At 49.5% G+C, this 15,081-nt stretch overlaps 1 protein-coding gene across 2 annotated transcripts in view; it reads right to left on the bottom strand.

Annotated features, from left to right (window-relative positions):
• Window positions 1-15,081, bottom strand: part of Padi2 (peptidyl arginine deiminase, type II) — a 46,251-nt gene that overhangs the window by 5,198 nt on the left and 25,972 nt on the right. For both annotated transcript variants that reach the window (XM_006538632.4, NM_008812.2), the window contains 7 exons: window positions 14,539-14,642; window positions 14,105-14,216; window positions 12,666-12,773; window positions 10,718-10,869; window positions 9,325-9,469; window positions 2,854-2,947; window positions 626-711 (listed from right to left, as the gene is read on the bottom strand). In XM_006538632.4, the coding sequence (XP_006538695.1) occupies window positions 626-711; window positions 2,854-2,947; window positions 9,325-9,469; window positions 10,718-10,869; window positions 12,666-12,773; window positions 14,105-14,216; window positions 14,539-14,642 (801 nt within the window). The remainder of the gene's footprint in view (window positions 1-625; window positions 712-2,853; window positions 2,948-9,324; window positions 9,470-10,717; window positions 10,870-12,665; window positions 12,774-14,104; window positions 14,217-14,538; window positions 14,643-15,081) is intronic.

Genomic DNA, 15,081 nt, shown 5'->3' with positions numbered 1-15,081 from the left:
CCTTCCTTTCTTCCTTTCTTCCTTTTTGTTTGTTTGAGACAGGGTTTCTCTGTGTGTTGCTCTGGCTGCCCTGGAACTGAAGACCAGGCTGACCTTGAACTCACAGATCCACCTGCCCCTGGCTTAACCTAGATCATCATAAAACGAAATCCAAGGTTTTCTTTCTTTCAAGACAAGAGCTCTCCCAATGGAGCTACTTCTCCTGGGCGCTGGGTTTAATGTCTGGTGCAACGTTTAAGACTCGAGCAGACTGTCACACCCACAGCAGTCCCTCAGGGTTGTGTGAGCTGCCGAAGCTTCAGTGTGAGGGATGGGCTCAGGCCACCGCTATTCAGGCAACAAGTCTGAAGCTTTGGTGTGGCTCTAAGGGGCGTGTCTGCTCCGAGCACTTGTCTGATAGAACTCTGGGCCTACAAGTACAACTGCTTTCCCATCTCCTGCTGGGTTCGAGGCTCCTTGAGCCCACCGCTGCGCTTCTGGATCTACTACACAGCAAGTAGATCCAGCAGGTGCTTGCTGGTCTCTCTGGGCCAGAAGCCTCGAGCCCCTGACCTTTCCCATAGAACCAGCCTCTGCCAAGACCTCACACAGTCTGCCATCCCTTCCTGCCCTCCCACCGCTGTACCTGGAAGTACTGGTTCTCCTGCGTGAGGCTCTCATTGGACAGGATCTTGTTGATGGTGATGCGCTTGCTGCTCATGCCTCCCAGGCCTGTGGGGGTCAGAGGGTGACAGTAAATCTCAGGTGCCTGCCTGGGTGTCCCATCTGAGCTATTTGCTGGCAGTGGAGGGGGGTGGGGAATGGGGTGGGAGTGAGGTGGGGGGAATGGATGGGGAAGAGGGGTGATCTCCTTCTACCCAGGGAGGCATGTGTGTCCCCCTCTCCAGACCAACCATGTCTCCTAAGCCAGGAATGGGGGTGCAGGCACCTTGTGCTCTCTGGCAGGAGGAGAAGTCACCTGGGTGCCCCCTTTGAATGTTAGCAGCTGACCAGGGTTCAAACACCCCTCCTGTTACTCAGTGCTGGCCCTGGAGAGAGCCTGCCTCTGACTCTAGCTCCATAGCCTGGAGGCTTTAGGTCAGATTAGTGACATCCAAGTGCCTGCAGTCTGTTCTTTGGTCGGAAGCCAGGACCTTGTATACACTAGATAAGTAATCTTTTAAATGCTAGCCGTGCTCCCCAGACAGTCTTCCCCATGTTCCTGTGAGGTAGCTGCTACTGTTAAAGGTGAGGAAGCTGCGTTTCCCTACACAGCAAGTGGCCACACAGGCAGCCGGACCACAAGGCTGTGAGCCTTGTATATTTGATTAACATTATTTTTTCCTTTTAGTTTTTTTTTTCTTATGGGTTGGCTTTGAACCTACAACCTTCAGCCTCCACCTCCCGAGTGCTAAAAGTGTTATATTTTATTTATATATAGCCTGTCAGCTCTCTGCATGGCCCAGACTTGTAGCGTCACAACACCAAAGAGACCAGGGCTGTGGGACCCTGCCCCTGTGCTGCCACCACGCCACAGTCCTCTCCGTGACTCTATGGCATTAATATTTCTAACCATGGTGTGTGGAGGCAGCATTTGAGGCAAGCTTAAGATAGAAAGGAAACTTCTAGAAAGCCAAGCCTTACACCTGCCAACGCAGAAAAAAAAACTTGCCACCAGGAGGCTAGAACAGGATAGCAGTGTTATCTATCTATCTGTCTGTCCATCCATCTATCCATCCATCCATCCATCCATCCATCCATCTATCTATGTTTGTTATTTTAGTTTTATCACAGCCTTGGCTGTCCTGGAACTCACTGTGTAGACCAGGCTGGCCTTGAACTCAGAGATCCACCTGCCTCTGCCTCCCGAGTGCTGTGGTTAAAGGTGTGCACCACCACTGCCCGGCTAGGATGGCAGTCTTACGTGGATCTGTCCTGGACACGGGCAGCATTCCAGTCCCACTCCTTGGACACAGGACAATAGCATAAGCATTACCCAGTGACTATGAGTGTCAGGATACTAAGCTACCATGTGGCAGGAAGTGGTAAGACACAGTGACTGATACATTGTGTCTATTTTACCACAGCAAGAGTGCAGATGTGCTGTGGCATTTCTCACCATGCCGCCTGGCAGGGTTTCCCTCAGCAGAGTCTCTTTCTCATGATTAATTCAGGTACAGAGCTCATCCCTGGGTCTGCCCCACTTAGGAGGGAGACAGAGCCTCACTGGAGGAGACAGAGCCTCATTCCAGACCCAGCAGATGCTATGTCGCTCCACTTAGGAGGGAGACAAAGCCTCACTCCAGACCCGGCAGGGCAGGCGTGATGTCAGCTGAAACCACTTCCCTTCCTGGGCCTCCAGCATCGACACTGTTTCTCTCCCCCCTTTACTGTTCTGGGGGTGGATGGGGTATGGCAGAAGGGATGTGGCTTAGCAGAAGAGTGCATGACCATCTCAGAAGGTCCTGGCTTCCATCCCGCTGTCTTGAAAACCCAAGCTTCTGGGCTCAGATCATGTGGCAGTCATTTGGGTCCTTCCGTCCCTCTCTAGGTCTGGTGCTCTTTCAGATATCAGTTCTGAAGATACACTTTGCCCTTCTCTATTTTGAGACAGGGTTACATGACCCTGGAGTTAGGACCCTTCTGCCTTTGTCTGTGAGTGCTAGGACCGCAGGCAGGCACCACCACACTTGGGTTCTGCAGTGCTGGGGATCGAACCCAGCATTTGGTGCATGCTAGGCAAGCGCTCCATCAACTCTGCATCGCCAGGCAGGCGTGACCTTTGGTTTGGGTTTGGTGGTGCAGCTGGGTGCTCTGGGACAAGGCCCTCTTGAGCTCTGTGGGGCTTCCTGTCAAGGGCTTCTGCTCACTCACCCTTGAACATAACGGCCTCCCCGTGGCCTGCCTTCTGCTTTTCTCGGAAGAGCTGGTAGCAGGCGGAGGTGCTGGCCATGAGCAGCCGAAATTCCTGCAAGAGATGCCACCGTGGGTGGCACATTGTCAGGGGAGGCACTGGGGGACGGGGAGGTAGCCAGAATGCCAGAAGGACCTGAGTCCTGGCTGCCCAGTACTTGGTGCCTTTCATGCTGAGAGTCACTGGCTTCCTAGGAAGTCTGTCTGTCTTAGGACTGGCTGACTGTGTCTCTTCTTGTATCCTGGGCAACATCATCAGATCCAAGTACAGGCCCCAAAGTGGCCTGGGATGGTGGCAGGGAAGGGGTTCTCCAAAAGGATGGGCAGTTTGCAGAGTTTCTGAGATACACAGAGGCGCCCAGTCCTTTCATTCCAAAAAGGACATTCTGCCCCAGAGCCTTCAGCCTTTTCCTGGACTGTTGTAACTGATCAGCCATTATCTGGGTGTGACTGCTCAGAGGTTAAGAGCCAGCCTAGACTGCTCTTCCAGAGGTCCTGAGTTCAATCCCCAGCAACCACCTGGTATCTCACCTGTAATAGAATCTGATGCCCTTTTCTGGTGTGTCTGAAGACAGCTACAGTGTACTCATCATATATATGAAATAAATCAATTAAAAAAGAAAAAAAAGAATAGAAACTAATAATTTTTACATGGGGGCTTGTTGGGAGCCGCCCCCACATTCGCCGTCACAAGATGGCGCTGACATCCTGTGTTCTAAGTGGTAAACAAATAATCTGCGCATGTGCCAAGGGTATTTTACCACTACTTGTACTCTGCCTTTCCTGTGACGTCAGCTCGGCCATGGGCTGCAGCCAATCAGGGAGTGATGCGTCCTAAGCGAAGGATAACTCTCCTAAATAGGGATGGGGGGTTTCGCTTTCGTTTAGAAGGGGGCTTTCGTTTTTGGGGTTTGGGGTTTTTGCGCTCCTGCTCCTGAAGATGCAAGCAATAAAGTTTTGCCGCAGAAGATTCTGGTTTGTTGTGTTCTTTCCTGGCCGGTCGTGAGAACGCGTATAACAGTTGATGCCGAAACCCGGGAAGAGAAAACCTGGGACGAAAATTACCATCACCGGCGCAAGGAAGATCCCTCATTCCAGAACCAAAACTGCGGGTCACGGTAATAAAGGTTCCCGTAAAACAGACTGTTGAGAAGGATTCAACTGCATGAATTCAGAACTTTTCAGCTGGGGAACAGAAGTACCAGTGAGTACAGCTTTACAAGGTAAGTCTGGTCTTGAACTTTCTAAGGAAATTCAAGACAGTCTATCAGAAGTAAAGTGGAAAATAGCTTTACAAGGTACGCCTGGCCTTGAACTTTCTAACGAAATTCAAGACAGTCTATCAGAAGTAAAGTGGAAAATAGCTTTACAAGGTATGTTTGGCCTTGAACTTTCTCTAGTGTTAGAAGCCCTTTTGTTCCTTTTCACATGTTATCAAGTGGTTAAGGCAGGGCGGATTCTGGACGAAATTCAGGACAATCTATCAGAAGTAAAGCGGGGAGAGAGAGTAGGAGCAAAGAGAAAATATGGTACACAAAATAAGTATACAGGCCTTTCCAAGGGTCTTGAACCCGAGGAAAAGTTAAGGTCAGGTAAGAATACCTGGGGAGAGATTAGAAGGAAGGAGAAGGAAAAAGAAAAGAAAAAAGATCAATTAGCGGAGGTCTCTAGGAGAAGGAGCCTATACTCATCACTAGGTGAGCTCAAGGAGCCAGTTCTTAATAGTTCTAAATCAGATGAAAAGGCTATTAGGGCCTGGAAGGCGCTCTCCCGAGCAGGTGAAGCCACTGGACAATAATGACAGAGGCAGGCTCTTGCAGCCTACAAGGTCTTATTGTCCACCCTGGAGTTGTAGATCAAGATTATAAAGGGAAACTTCAGGTTCTCTGTTCTTGTCCTCAAGTTGTCTTTTCTATATCACAAGGGGACAAAATAGCTCAACTAATAATTTTGCCAAGCCTACATGGCTGTTTTTTCTTCCTCTGGTATTCCTAGAGCTGCCAGAGGGATTGGTTCTACTAGAAATGATTCTGATTACTTAATAATGCCTTTAGATTGTTGTCAAATTTTATCTACTCACGTAGGGGTAAACCCTCGTGGCGTCAGGCCATTACAGGTCTGACAAATGGATGTCACACATATTTCCTCCTTTGAGAGAAATCAATATTTATATGTTTAGATAAGAAGAGATCACCTCCATACCTTAAATGATTTTCAAAAGCTGTTGGGAGATATTAATTGGCTCAGACCTTTTTTAAAGATTCCTTCCGCTGAGTTAAGGCCTTTGTTTGGTATTTTAGAAGGAGATCCTCATATCTCCTCCCCTAGGGCTCTTACTCTAGCTGCTAACCAGGCCTTACAAAAGGTGGAAAAAGCCTTACAGAATGCACAATTACAACGTATTGAGGATTCGCAGCCTTTCAGTTTGTGTGTCTTTAAGACAGCACAATTGCCAACCGCAGTTTTGTGGCAGAATGGGCCATTGTTGTGGATCCATCCAAACGTATCCCCAGCTAAAATAATAGATTGGTATCCTGATGCAATTGCACAGCTTGCCCTTAAAGGCCTAAAAGCAGCAATCACCCACTTTGGGCGAAGTCCATATCTTTTAATTGTACCTTATACCGCTGCACAGGTTCAAACCTTGGCAGCCACATCTAATGATTGGGCAGTTTTAGTTACCTCCTTTTCAGGACAAATAGATAACCATTATCCAAAACATCCAATTTTACAGTTTGCCCAAAATCAATCTGTTGTGTTTCCACAAATAACAGTAAGAAACCCACTTAAAAATGGGATTGTGGTATATACTGATGGATCAAAAACTGGCATAGGTGCCTATGTGGCTAATGGTAAAGTGGTATCCAAACAATATAATGAAAATTCACCTCAAGTGGTAGAATGTTTAGTGGTTTTAGAAGTTTTAAAAACCTTTTTAGAACCCCTTAATATTGTGTCAGATTCCTGTTATGTGGTTAATGCAGTAAATCTTTTAGAAGTGGCTGGAGTGATTAAGCCTTCCAGTAGAGTTGCCAATATTTTTCAGCAGATACAATTAGTTTTGTTATCTAGAAGATTTCCTGTTTATATTACTCATGTTAGAGCCCATTCAGGCCTACCTGGCCCCATGGCTCTGGGAAATGATTTGGCAGATAAGGCCACTAAAGTGGTGGCTGCTGCCCTATCATCCCCGGTAGAGGCTGCAAAAAATTTTCATAACAATTTTCATGTGACGGCTGAAACATTACGCAGTCGTTTCTCCTTGACAAGAAAAGAAGCCCGTGACATTGTTACTCAATGTCAAAGCTGCTGTGAGTTCTTGCCAGTTCCTCATGTGGGAATTAACCCACGCGGTATTCGACCTCTACAGGTCTGGCAAATGGATGTTACACATGTTTCTTCCTTTGGAAAACTTCAATATCTCCATGTGTCCATTGACACATGTTCTGGCATCATGTTTGCTTCTCCGTTAACCGGAGAAAAAGCCTCACATGTGATTCAACATTGCCTTGAGGCATGGAGTGCTTGGGGGAAACCCAAACTCCTTAAGACTGATAATGGACCAGCTTATACGTCTCAAAAATTCCAGCAGTTCTGCCGTCAGATGGACGTGACCCACCTGACTGGACTTCCATACAACCCTCAAGGACAGGGTATTGTTGAGCGTGCGCATCGCACCCTCAAAGCCTATCTTATAAAGCAGAAGAGGGGAATCGAGACTCTACCCCAAGCACCAAGAGTGTCTGTGTCTATGGCACTCTTTACACTCAATTTTTTAAATATTGATGCTCATGGCCATACTGCGGCTGAACGTCATTGTTCAGAGCCAGATAGGCCCAATGAGATGGTTAAATAGAAAAATGTCCTTGATAATAAATGGTATGGCCCGGATCCTATTTTGATAAGATCCAGGGGAGCGGTTTGTGTTTTTCCACAGAATGAAGACAACCCATTTTAGATACCAGAAAGACTCACCCGAAAAATCCAGACTGACCAAGGGAATACTGATGTCCCTCGTCTTGGTGATGTCCAGGGCGTCAATAATAAAGAGAGAGCAGCGTTGGGGGATAATGTCGACATTTCCACTCCCAATGACGGTGATGTATAATGCTCAAGTATTCCCCTGCTTTTTTACCACTAACTAGGAACTGGGTTTAGCCTTGATTCAGACAGCCTTGGCTCTGTCTGGACAGGTCCAGATGACTGACACCATTAACACTTTGTCAGCCTCAGTGACTACAGTCATAGATAAACAGGCCTCAGCTAATGTCAAGATACAGGGAGGTCTCATGCTGGTTAATCAACTCATAGATCTTGTCCAGAAACAACTAGATGTATTATGGCAAATAGCTCAGCTGGGGTGTAAACAAAAGTTTCCGGGATTGTGTGTTATTTCCATTCAGTATGAAAAATTTACTAGGGCAGCTAATTTGTCAAAAAGTCTTTTTCAGTATATGTTACAGAATTGGACGGCTGAATTTGAACAGATCCTTCGGGAATTGAGACTTCAGGTCAACTCCACGCGCTTGGACCTGTCCCTGACCAAAGGATTACCCAATTGGATCTCCTCAACATTTTCCTTCTTTAAAGAATGGGTGGGATTGATATTATTTGGAGATACACTTTGCTGTGGATTAGTGTTGCTTCTTTGGTTGGTCTGTAAGCTTAAGGCCCAAACTAGGAGAGACAAGGTGGTTATTGCCCAGGCACTTGCAGTACTAGAACACGGTGCTTCCCCTGATATCTATGCTTAGACAATAGGTCGCTGGCCACTCAGCTCTTACATCTCACGAGGCTAGACTCATTGCACGGGATAGAGTGAGTGTGCTTCAGCAGCCTGAGAGAGTTGCACGGCTAAGCACTGCAGTAGAAGGGCTCTGCGGCATATATGAGCCTATTCTAGGGAGACATGTCATCTTTCAAGAAGGTTGAGTGTCCAAGTGTCCTTCTCTCCAGGCAAAACGACACGGGAGCAGGTCAGGGTTGCTCTGGGTAAAAGCCTGTGAGCCTAAGAGCTAATCCTGTACATGGCTCCTTTACCTGCACACTGGGGATTTGACCTCTATCTCCACTCTCATTAATATGGGTGGCCTATTGCTCTTATTAAAAGAAAAGGGGGAGATGTTGGGAGCCGCCCCCACATTTGCCGTCACAAGATGGCGCTGACATCCTGTGTTCTAAGTGGTAAATAAATAATCTGCGCATGTGCCAAGGGTATTTTACCACTACTTGTACTCTGCCTTTCCCGTGACGTCAGCTCGGCCATGGGCTGCAGCCAATCAGGGAGTGATGCGTCCTAAGCGAAGGATAACTCTCCTAAATAGGGATGGGGGGTTTCGCTTTCGTTTAGAAGGGGGCTTTCGTTTTTGGGGTTTGGGGTTTTTGCGCTCCTGCTCCTGAAGATGCAAGCAATAAAGTTTTGCCGCAGAAGATTCTGGTTTGTTGTGTTCTTTCCTGGCCGGTCGTGAGAACGCGTATAACAGGGGCTGGCATGGCTGGCAATGTGCTTACTGCACAAGTGTGAGGACCTGAATTTATCTGGGTCCCCAGCACTCACTCTGGGGGAAAAAAAGCCAGGTACTATAGTGTAATCTCATCGGGAATGGAAACTGCAGAGGTTTAAATAAGAATGTCCCCCACAGGCTCCTATATTTGAATGCCAGGGAGAGGAACTCTTTGATAGGATTAGAAGGATATAGGGGTGTGGCCTGGTTGAAGGAGGTGTGTCACTGGGGTGGGGGAGGGGGGGCTTTGACATTTCAAAAGCCCTCACCAGGACCAGGCCTTTGCACAGGCTCTCTTGCGCTCTCTTGCTCTCTCTCTCTCTCCCCCCCATCCCCTCTCTCTGTTTGCACACCAGGATGTTGCTCTTAGATATCCCTCCAGTACCCTGTGTGCTGCCATGCTCCCCGCCATGATGATAACGAACTAAACCTATGAACCTCTAAGCCGGCCGCAAGTAAATGTTTCCTTATTTCATAAAGATTGGCCTTGGTCCTGGTGTCTCTTCACCGCAGTAGAAGAGTGACTAAGGGGGGGGGGAGCAGAAGAAGCGGCTCCCTGGAGTTATTGGCCAGCTGGTGGCCTAGTCAACTGCTGAGCTCCAGGATTAGTGAGAGACACACACACACCTACAGGAATGTGTACGTGCAACACAAAATAACATATTTTTCATACTGCTTACACATGGAATTATTGATCTCTTGAATTTGTGGGTTTAAAATTGCCTGCCATAGGCACAACATTACAAAACCAACTTCAGCTACTTGCTCCATTCAGCTACTCCCTCCATTCAGCTACTCCCTCCATTCAGCTACTCCCTCCATTCAGCTGCTCGCTCCTTGCTCTAGACCCCACCCTCTGCAGCCAAGTCTGGGCAGGGCACAGATTCTTGGTTATGCAGCTCACTCTAGTCTTGGGCCATCAGCTCACCTTTTTGCCTGGGATGGGGATGAAAGTCATAAACTCATCGACGTGGCCTACAGTCAGCCAGTCGGAGTAGAGTTCCACGGGCGCCTGCACCTGCTGGGCCTGCAGGAAGTCGCGTACCACCTTGGTCATCCTCCTGCCTCCAGACCTAGGGCAGGGTTGGAGAAGAGTCTTTTAGCAGATTATTCTTATGCCTCTGTGCCAGAGCATCGCCCCCCGCCCCCCCAGGATGAGACATTCAGCATCTGAAACCCAGGCCAGATCTGGCTGGTGCCAGCAAGGGCATAGTAGGAGCCTGAGCTGCAGACGTGAGACCCTGGGGCAAGCAGATGTAGGAGCTCCGGGCCAGAAGACGGTAAGGCCAATGTGGAAGGCTTAGAGCTCAGTCAGCCTTTGACCCAGAAATTTGATGGCAAGCCGCTATAGCCAGCTTCCATGCTTAACATGGGACTGAGTATCTGAGACTTCCATTATCTTGGAGGTGGGACAAGAGCTCACTTGGCACTCCACTGAGGCACAGGAAGTAGCAGGTGAGTGCATGTGACCATGGAGTTGGGGGAGGGTGGGCTAATGGTCACTACCCATGTACCGCAAATAAAAGAACATTCTATGTGGGTCAGAGGGACTTGATACTCAAATCTTGGGTGACCTCAGGTTCCAGGCAACTCTTGTGCAGTGGGGAGCCAGGCTGCTCGCTCTCTCCCAGCAATGTTTGGATTAAAGTAGACTCTGCCTTTTCATTGGCTGGGCTGAGAGTACAGTTATTGTGGGCAGCCAAAGTTAGCCAGGGACGCACGCCTGTGAGCCAGGGCCATGTCTTGTCTCTTCTTTTTTCATGTACAGGCGCCCCTGCACCTTCTCCTCTGCCAGCAAACCTTCACTAGAGTCTCATACCCCTTCCACAAAATAACATATTTTTCATACTGCTTACACATGGAATTATTGATCTCTTGAATTTGTGGGTTTAAAATTGCCTGCCATAGGCACAACATTACGAAACTAACTTCAGCTACTCCCTCCATTCAGCTACTCCCTCTATTCAGCTACTCCCTCCATTCAGCTGCTCGCTCCTTGCTCTAGACCTCACCCTCTGCAGCCAAGTCCAGGCAGTCTCATACCCCTTCCCCACGCGGCTTACATCTCACCACCACCCTCCCATTTGTGGAAGAGGATTATTGGGTCATACAGATAGGGTATACAAATTTTACTTTATACTGAGATGTAAAAGCTAACTTGGCTTTCTTTCCACGGTTGTCTATAGATTTACAGGCCATTGCAGAAGGAGCTATTTCTCCCTTAGATTCACTCCAGGTACATAACACCCCCCCCCCCGCCCCGCTCCTATGCCTGCCCCCTGCCCTGCCCCACCCCCAGACACACCCCCAGGCTATCTTACAGGGGGAAACTGCTTCCGATGAGGATCCGGCCAAGCGGGTACTCCTTGCCATTCACGGTCACTGGGGGACTGACCTCCAGATTCCCGAAGGAGTCGAGGCTGGTGACAGTCTCAAAGAGGGGCTCCCGGGTCACATAGCCGAAATCTGGGCCCTGGGGGGAGAGAGGGCACACATCTGCCTTTAGCCCCCTACAGCCAGGAGCCCTCTTCCTCAGCAGTCATTCTCAGGGGACAAGCCCGATGTCACCTGCAGTCTGGCACCCTGGAGTCTCAGCCTCAAGGATGGCTGTGACCCGAGGCTGCTCATTACTGTCAGGGAGTCTATGAGAGTGCTGACAGAATAAGTGTGGGGGTGATGTATGTGCACCCCGTCTCTGCCTGGGCCCAGCTCCATAGGTACAGCCATCCTACTTGATATCAAGATCTGGCCTCATAGGTTCTGTTGATCTTACTGGCCATCTCAGAATTTCTCTAAACCTCAGTTTCAGTTCTGTGAGAGAGGAGTGTGTGTGTGTGTGTGTGTGTGTGTGTGTGTGTGTGTGTGTGTGCATACATATATACATATATATGTATATATACACACACACATATATTCTTTTTTGACAAAAATATAGGGATCTTGTTTGTTTGTTTGTTTGTTTGTTTAACTAGAGCAGGGAGTAACTAATTTGCCTGCCCTAAAAAACCCAAGCCAACCCACAAGAGAACTTTGTGTGGCAGACAGATGTGGCCTATGCCGCCTTAGCTAAGAGGCTAAGGGACAGGCACACCCGGGGAGGTACATGGTAGCAGCTTAGCACGTTCTCGCCTGGGGCCCCTCTTTGGCCATGTGTGAGCTGGCCACAGGTGGCAGCTGGGGCTTTACAGCATCACACAGGCCAGCAGGCACGCACCACAAAGCCGGGTCTGGCCTGGCCTCTGAGAACAATGCAGGCTGGGCCTGGGACACCGGGTCAGCCTGGAGGACTGAAGACATGGAGGCCCGGGGAAGAGAATGGACAAGGCTGTGAGCTCGATTCCCATTCCTGCTGCCTGGGGTAGCCCTTGGGTGGTTGATTTGATGGCCCTCTTCTCCATGTCAGGGAAAATGGATAGCCCCACATGGAGGGCCGTGGAGGGCAGCTTCCAGGCTGGGGCAGTGAAACCAGACCATGATAGTCACTGATCAGGCCCAGATTTGATGGCTCTGGCATGCCTTTGATGGAGTAATGATCTGGGGTGACATTTTCCTGTTTTACAGATGCATATTCTGAGGCTATGAAGTCTGCCTGAGGTCCCCTTTCTGATATGGGGGTGCTGTTTAAGACTTGTCCCTCAGTCATCCCAGAGCAGGGCTCACACACTGCTTCTTCCACATCTCCAGAGGGGATTTGGGCAGGGTCACCTCTGAATGGCCCGGCATCTATACTAGAGTTTGTCCCTCATGTGACCGTGGGAAAGCCAGATCTGTAGCTGTCTCTATAATATGCTCCACATGGGTTTCCAGCTCAAAGTGAAGGGTGGGGATGTAGAGAGACATATTTCACTCTTCCACGTGGCTTGAGGCCACATTGTGGAGGTGATAATGGCCTCCCAGGACGCTGCCTTGATAAACCCCACAACACAGAAATTCACATCACAAAGTCCCAATGAACATTGACTTCGGCAGACTTCTGTCTTGCCTCTTTGAAACTTACTTAGCTACAAGTTGGAGGGTTGGGGCAGCAGCAGGAGTCAAGACCTCTGGGCCTGGGCTTTGCTCCACCTCCCACAGTTCTTATTTCCCACAAGGCAACTCTCCCAGTTTAGAAAATACATCCGACCTCAGGGCCTACTGGACCCATCTTGCAGATGAGAAAACAGAGGCCCTGAGTGGGAGACTAGTTATCTTGGGATGCTCCCCATCTCGTGACTATGCTGCCCTCTAAGAGTCCCCTGTGTCTTCCCCCAGGTGGCCTCAGCATCTTACCAGGAGTTGCTTAATGGGGAAGTCCTTCAGGTTTCCATCTCGAGGGGAGTCCAGCACTACTGGGAAGCCTTTGTGGGGTGCCTCAATGTAGCCAAACTCGATTTCATCCTGGGGGGGGGACAATAGGGAGAGCTTGTCAGCTGCGGCAGCACCCAGGGGTGTCTGGGACATGATAGATAGGGATTTAATCTCAGATCTCAGGAAGTAGAGGCAGGAGGTTAGAGAGGCCAGCCTTGGCTACATATTGAGAAACTGGTTAAAAAAAAAAACCCACAGCCCAAAACAAGGAACTGGGAATGTAACCCAGGTGGTAGAGTTGGCTAACACAAACATGAAGTCCTGGGTTCAAGTCCCAGTACCGAATACATGGAGCATGGTGGCACATGCCTGTGGAATCCTTGGCACTTGGGGGAATGAGTGCAGGAGGACCAAAAGTTTAAGGCCATTCCCTCTTGCACAGTGAGTTCAAGGCCAGCCTGGGGGTGTGGAAGACCTTATGACAGAACCAAAACAAACCAAAACAAAAAGCACAAATAAACTAGGCATGACAGTATACACCTGTAATCTCATCACTGAGAGGCCAGAAGCTTAGGAGTATAAGGCCAGCCTGGGCTACAACGTGAGTCTGGCTCAAAGATTAAAGCAAACAGAGGGAGATGGCAGGCAAAGGAGCTTCCTGCCAAGGCTGGGGACCTGAGTTTGGTCCCCTGGACTCGTACATACAGAAGGAGAGAACCAACCGCTCCAAGCTGTCCTCTGACCTCCTCCATGTGTGGCTTCTGGTGCATGGACCACCCCCCAATAATCAATGTAAGATTTAGCACAGAAGTAACACAAGTGAGCCTGGCTCGGGAGAGATGTGTCTCATCCTCAGCCTGCCTCGAGTGCCCAGGCAGGCTTGCCTCTGACGGCAGAGCGTCTCAACAGACCGCCTCTGCCTGCCACAAGATCACACAATTATCTTTTGGAGACAATGACCTTATTTTGTTGTTGTTGTTACTGTTGTTCTATTTTCCAATACAGGGTCTCTCTGTGTAGCCCTGGCTGTCCTGGAACTCACTCTGTAGACCAGGCTGGCCTCCAGCTTAGAGATTCACCAACCTCTGCCTCCTGGGTAGTATAAGCTACCATGGCCCAGCTTCATTTTAAAAACATAAATAACCATATCCTAAATATAGTTCTTTCAAGGAACCGATATTCTGTGTCTTTGTCACAGACTGGGCTTTTTCTTTGTAACCTCCACAGAATGCTCCCCATGAGCCCGTCGACTCCCCGTGGATGCATAGAGATGGTTTCAGTGTAGCCTGCTGCTGGAAGCCACACTTGCTCTCTCGGGTCTCTGTGCTCTTGAGCAGACAGAACGATCCACACAGATGTGGGCAGCTGAGTACCAGGGTGTTCAGAGAGCCCCTTCTGGCCCCTCCCCCCTCGCCCCTCACCTGGATCCAGCGGTCACCGCGGTTCATGTACTGGAAACAAACTTTCAGTTCGCAGTTGGTTTTCTCCACCAAGTTCTTCACCTCTTTCAGGAACAGGTAATTATCCTTCATGCTGGGGGAGGGCATAGGGCATTGGGAAAGAGGCCAGGAGGAAGCATGGGGGGGGGTGAGCACCACCCATTTTGGGTGGTCAGAGCTGCTAGCACTCTAGATTGAGGTACTTTGTAAAGGTCACTGAGACCTCGGGCCACATAACCCCACCCACTTATATAGCTTTTGTCAAGGTAAGATTTATGTGCATTTCAGAGACTCTGAGGCACAGAGAGGCCACCGGGTCATATAGCCGCTAAGTGGCAGAGACGGGAGTTGGGTTTAGGTGAGTCTGACCCCAGCTCTTGGCCACCCTGCCTGTGTGGGGTACGCCTGGCCCTTACCAGCACACGAACACTGACACAGGAGGCAAGATGTTGGGGGTCATAATCCAGGGTGCAATCCGGAACATCACAGTGTCTGTGAAGATGGGGGTCAACGGGATGCCCTGGGCATGGGAGAGGAGAGGGACACCACAGAGTCACACTGGGTGCATGCGCTGTGCGCTGGGACTGTGCCAAGTGTTATCGTTATATGCATGTGTGGGTTTGTGTTAGTGCTTGTTTATGTAGATGTGTGTGCAAGTGCCCGTGATATCCAGAAGAGGGCTTCAGATCCCCTGGGGCTAGTGTTACATGCAGATGTGAGGTGTCTATCAGGTCTGGGCTGGGCAAATGAACTCTGCTCTCCCAGAAGAGCAGCAAGCACTCTTAACTGCCGAGCCTCCTTTCTGGCTCCATACACCACATGTCTCTGCGTGTACCAATCCATCCCCAGGGGATAGATGCCCCCATCCTTCCTTTTCAGATAGGGAAACTAAGTCGCAGAACTGTAAAGTCACATGGTTAGGCTTCGTTAGATCCCATTTTCACCCCGACTTGCCCCGT

Source organism: Mus musculus, chromosome 4, assembly GCF_000001635.26.
Source record: "Mus musculus strain C57BL/6J chromosome 4, GRCm38.p6 C57BL/6J".
NCBI classification, from domain to species: Eukaryota; Metazoa; Chordata; class Mammalia; order Rodentia; family Muridae; genus Mus; species Mus musculus.
This window is presented reverse-complemented; position numbering and strand designations above follow the sequence as displayed.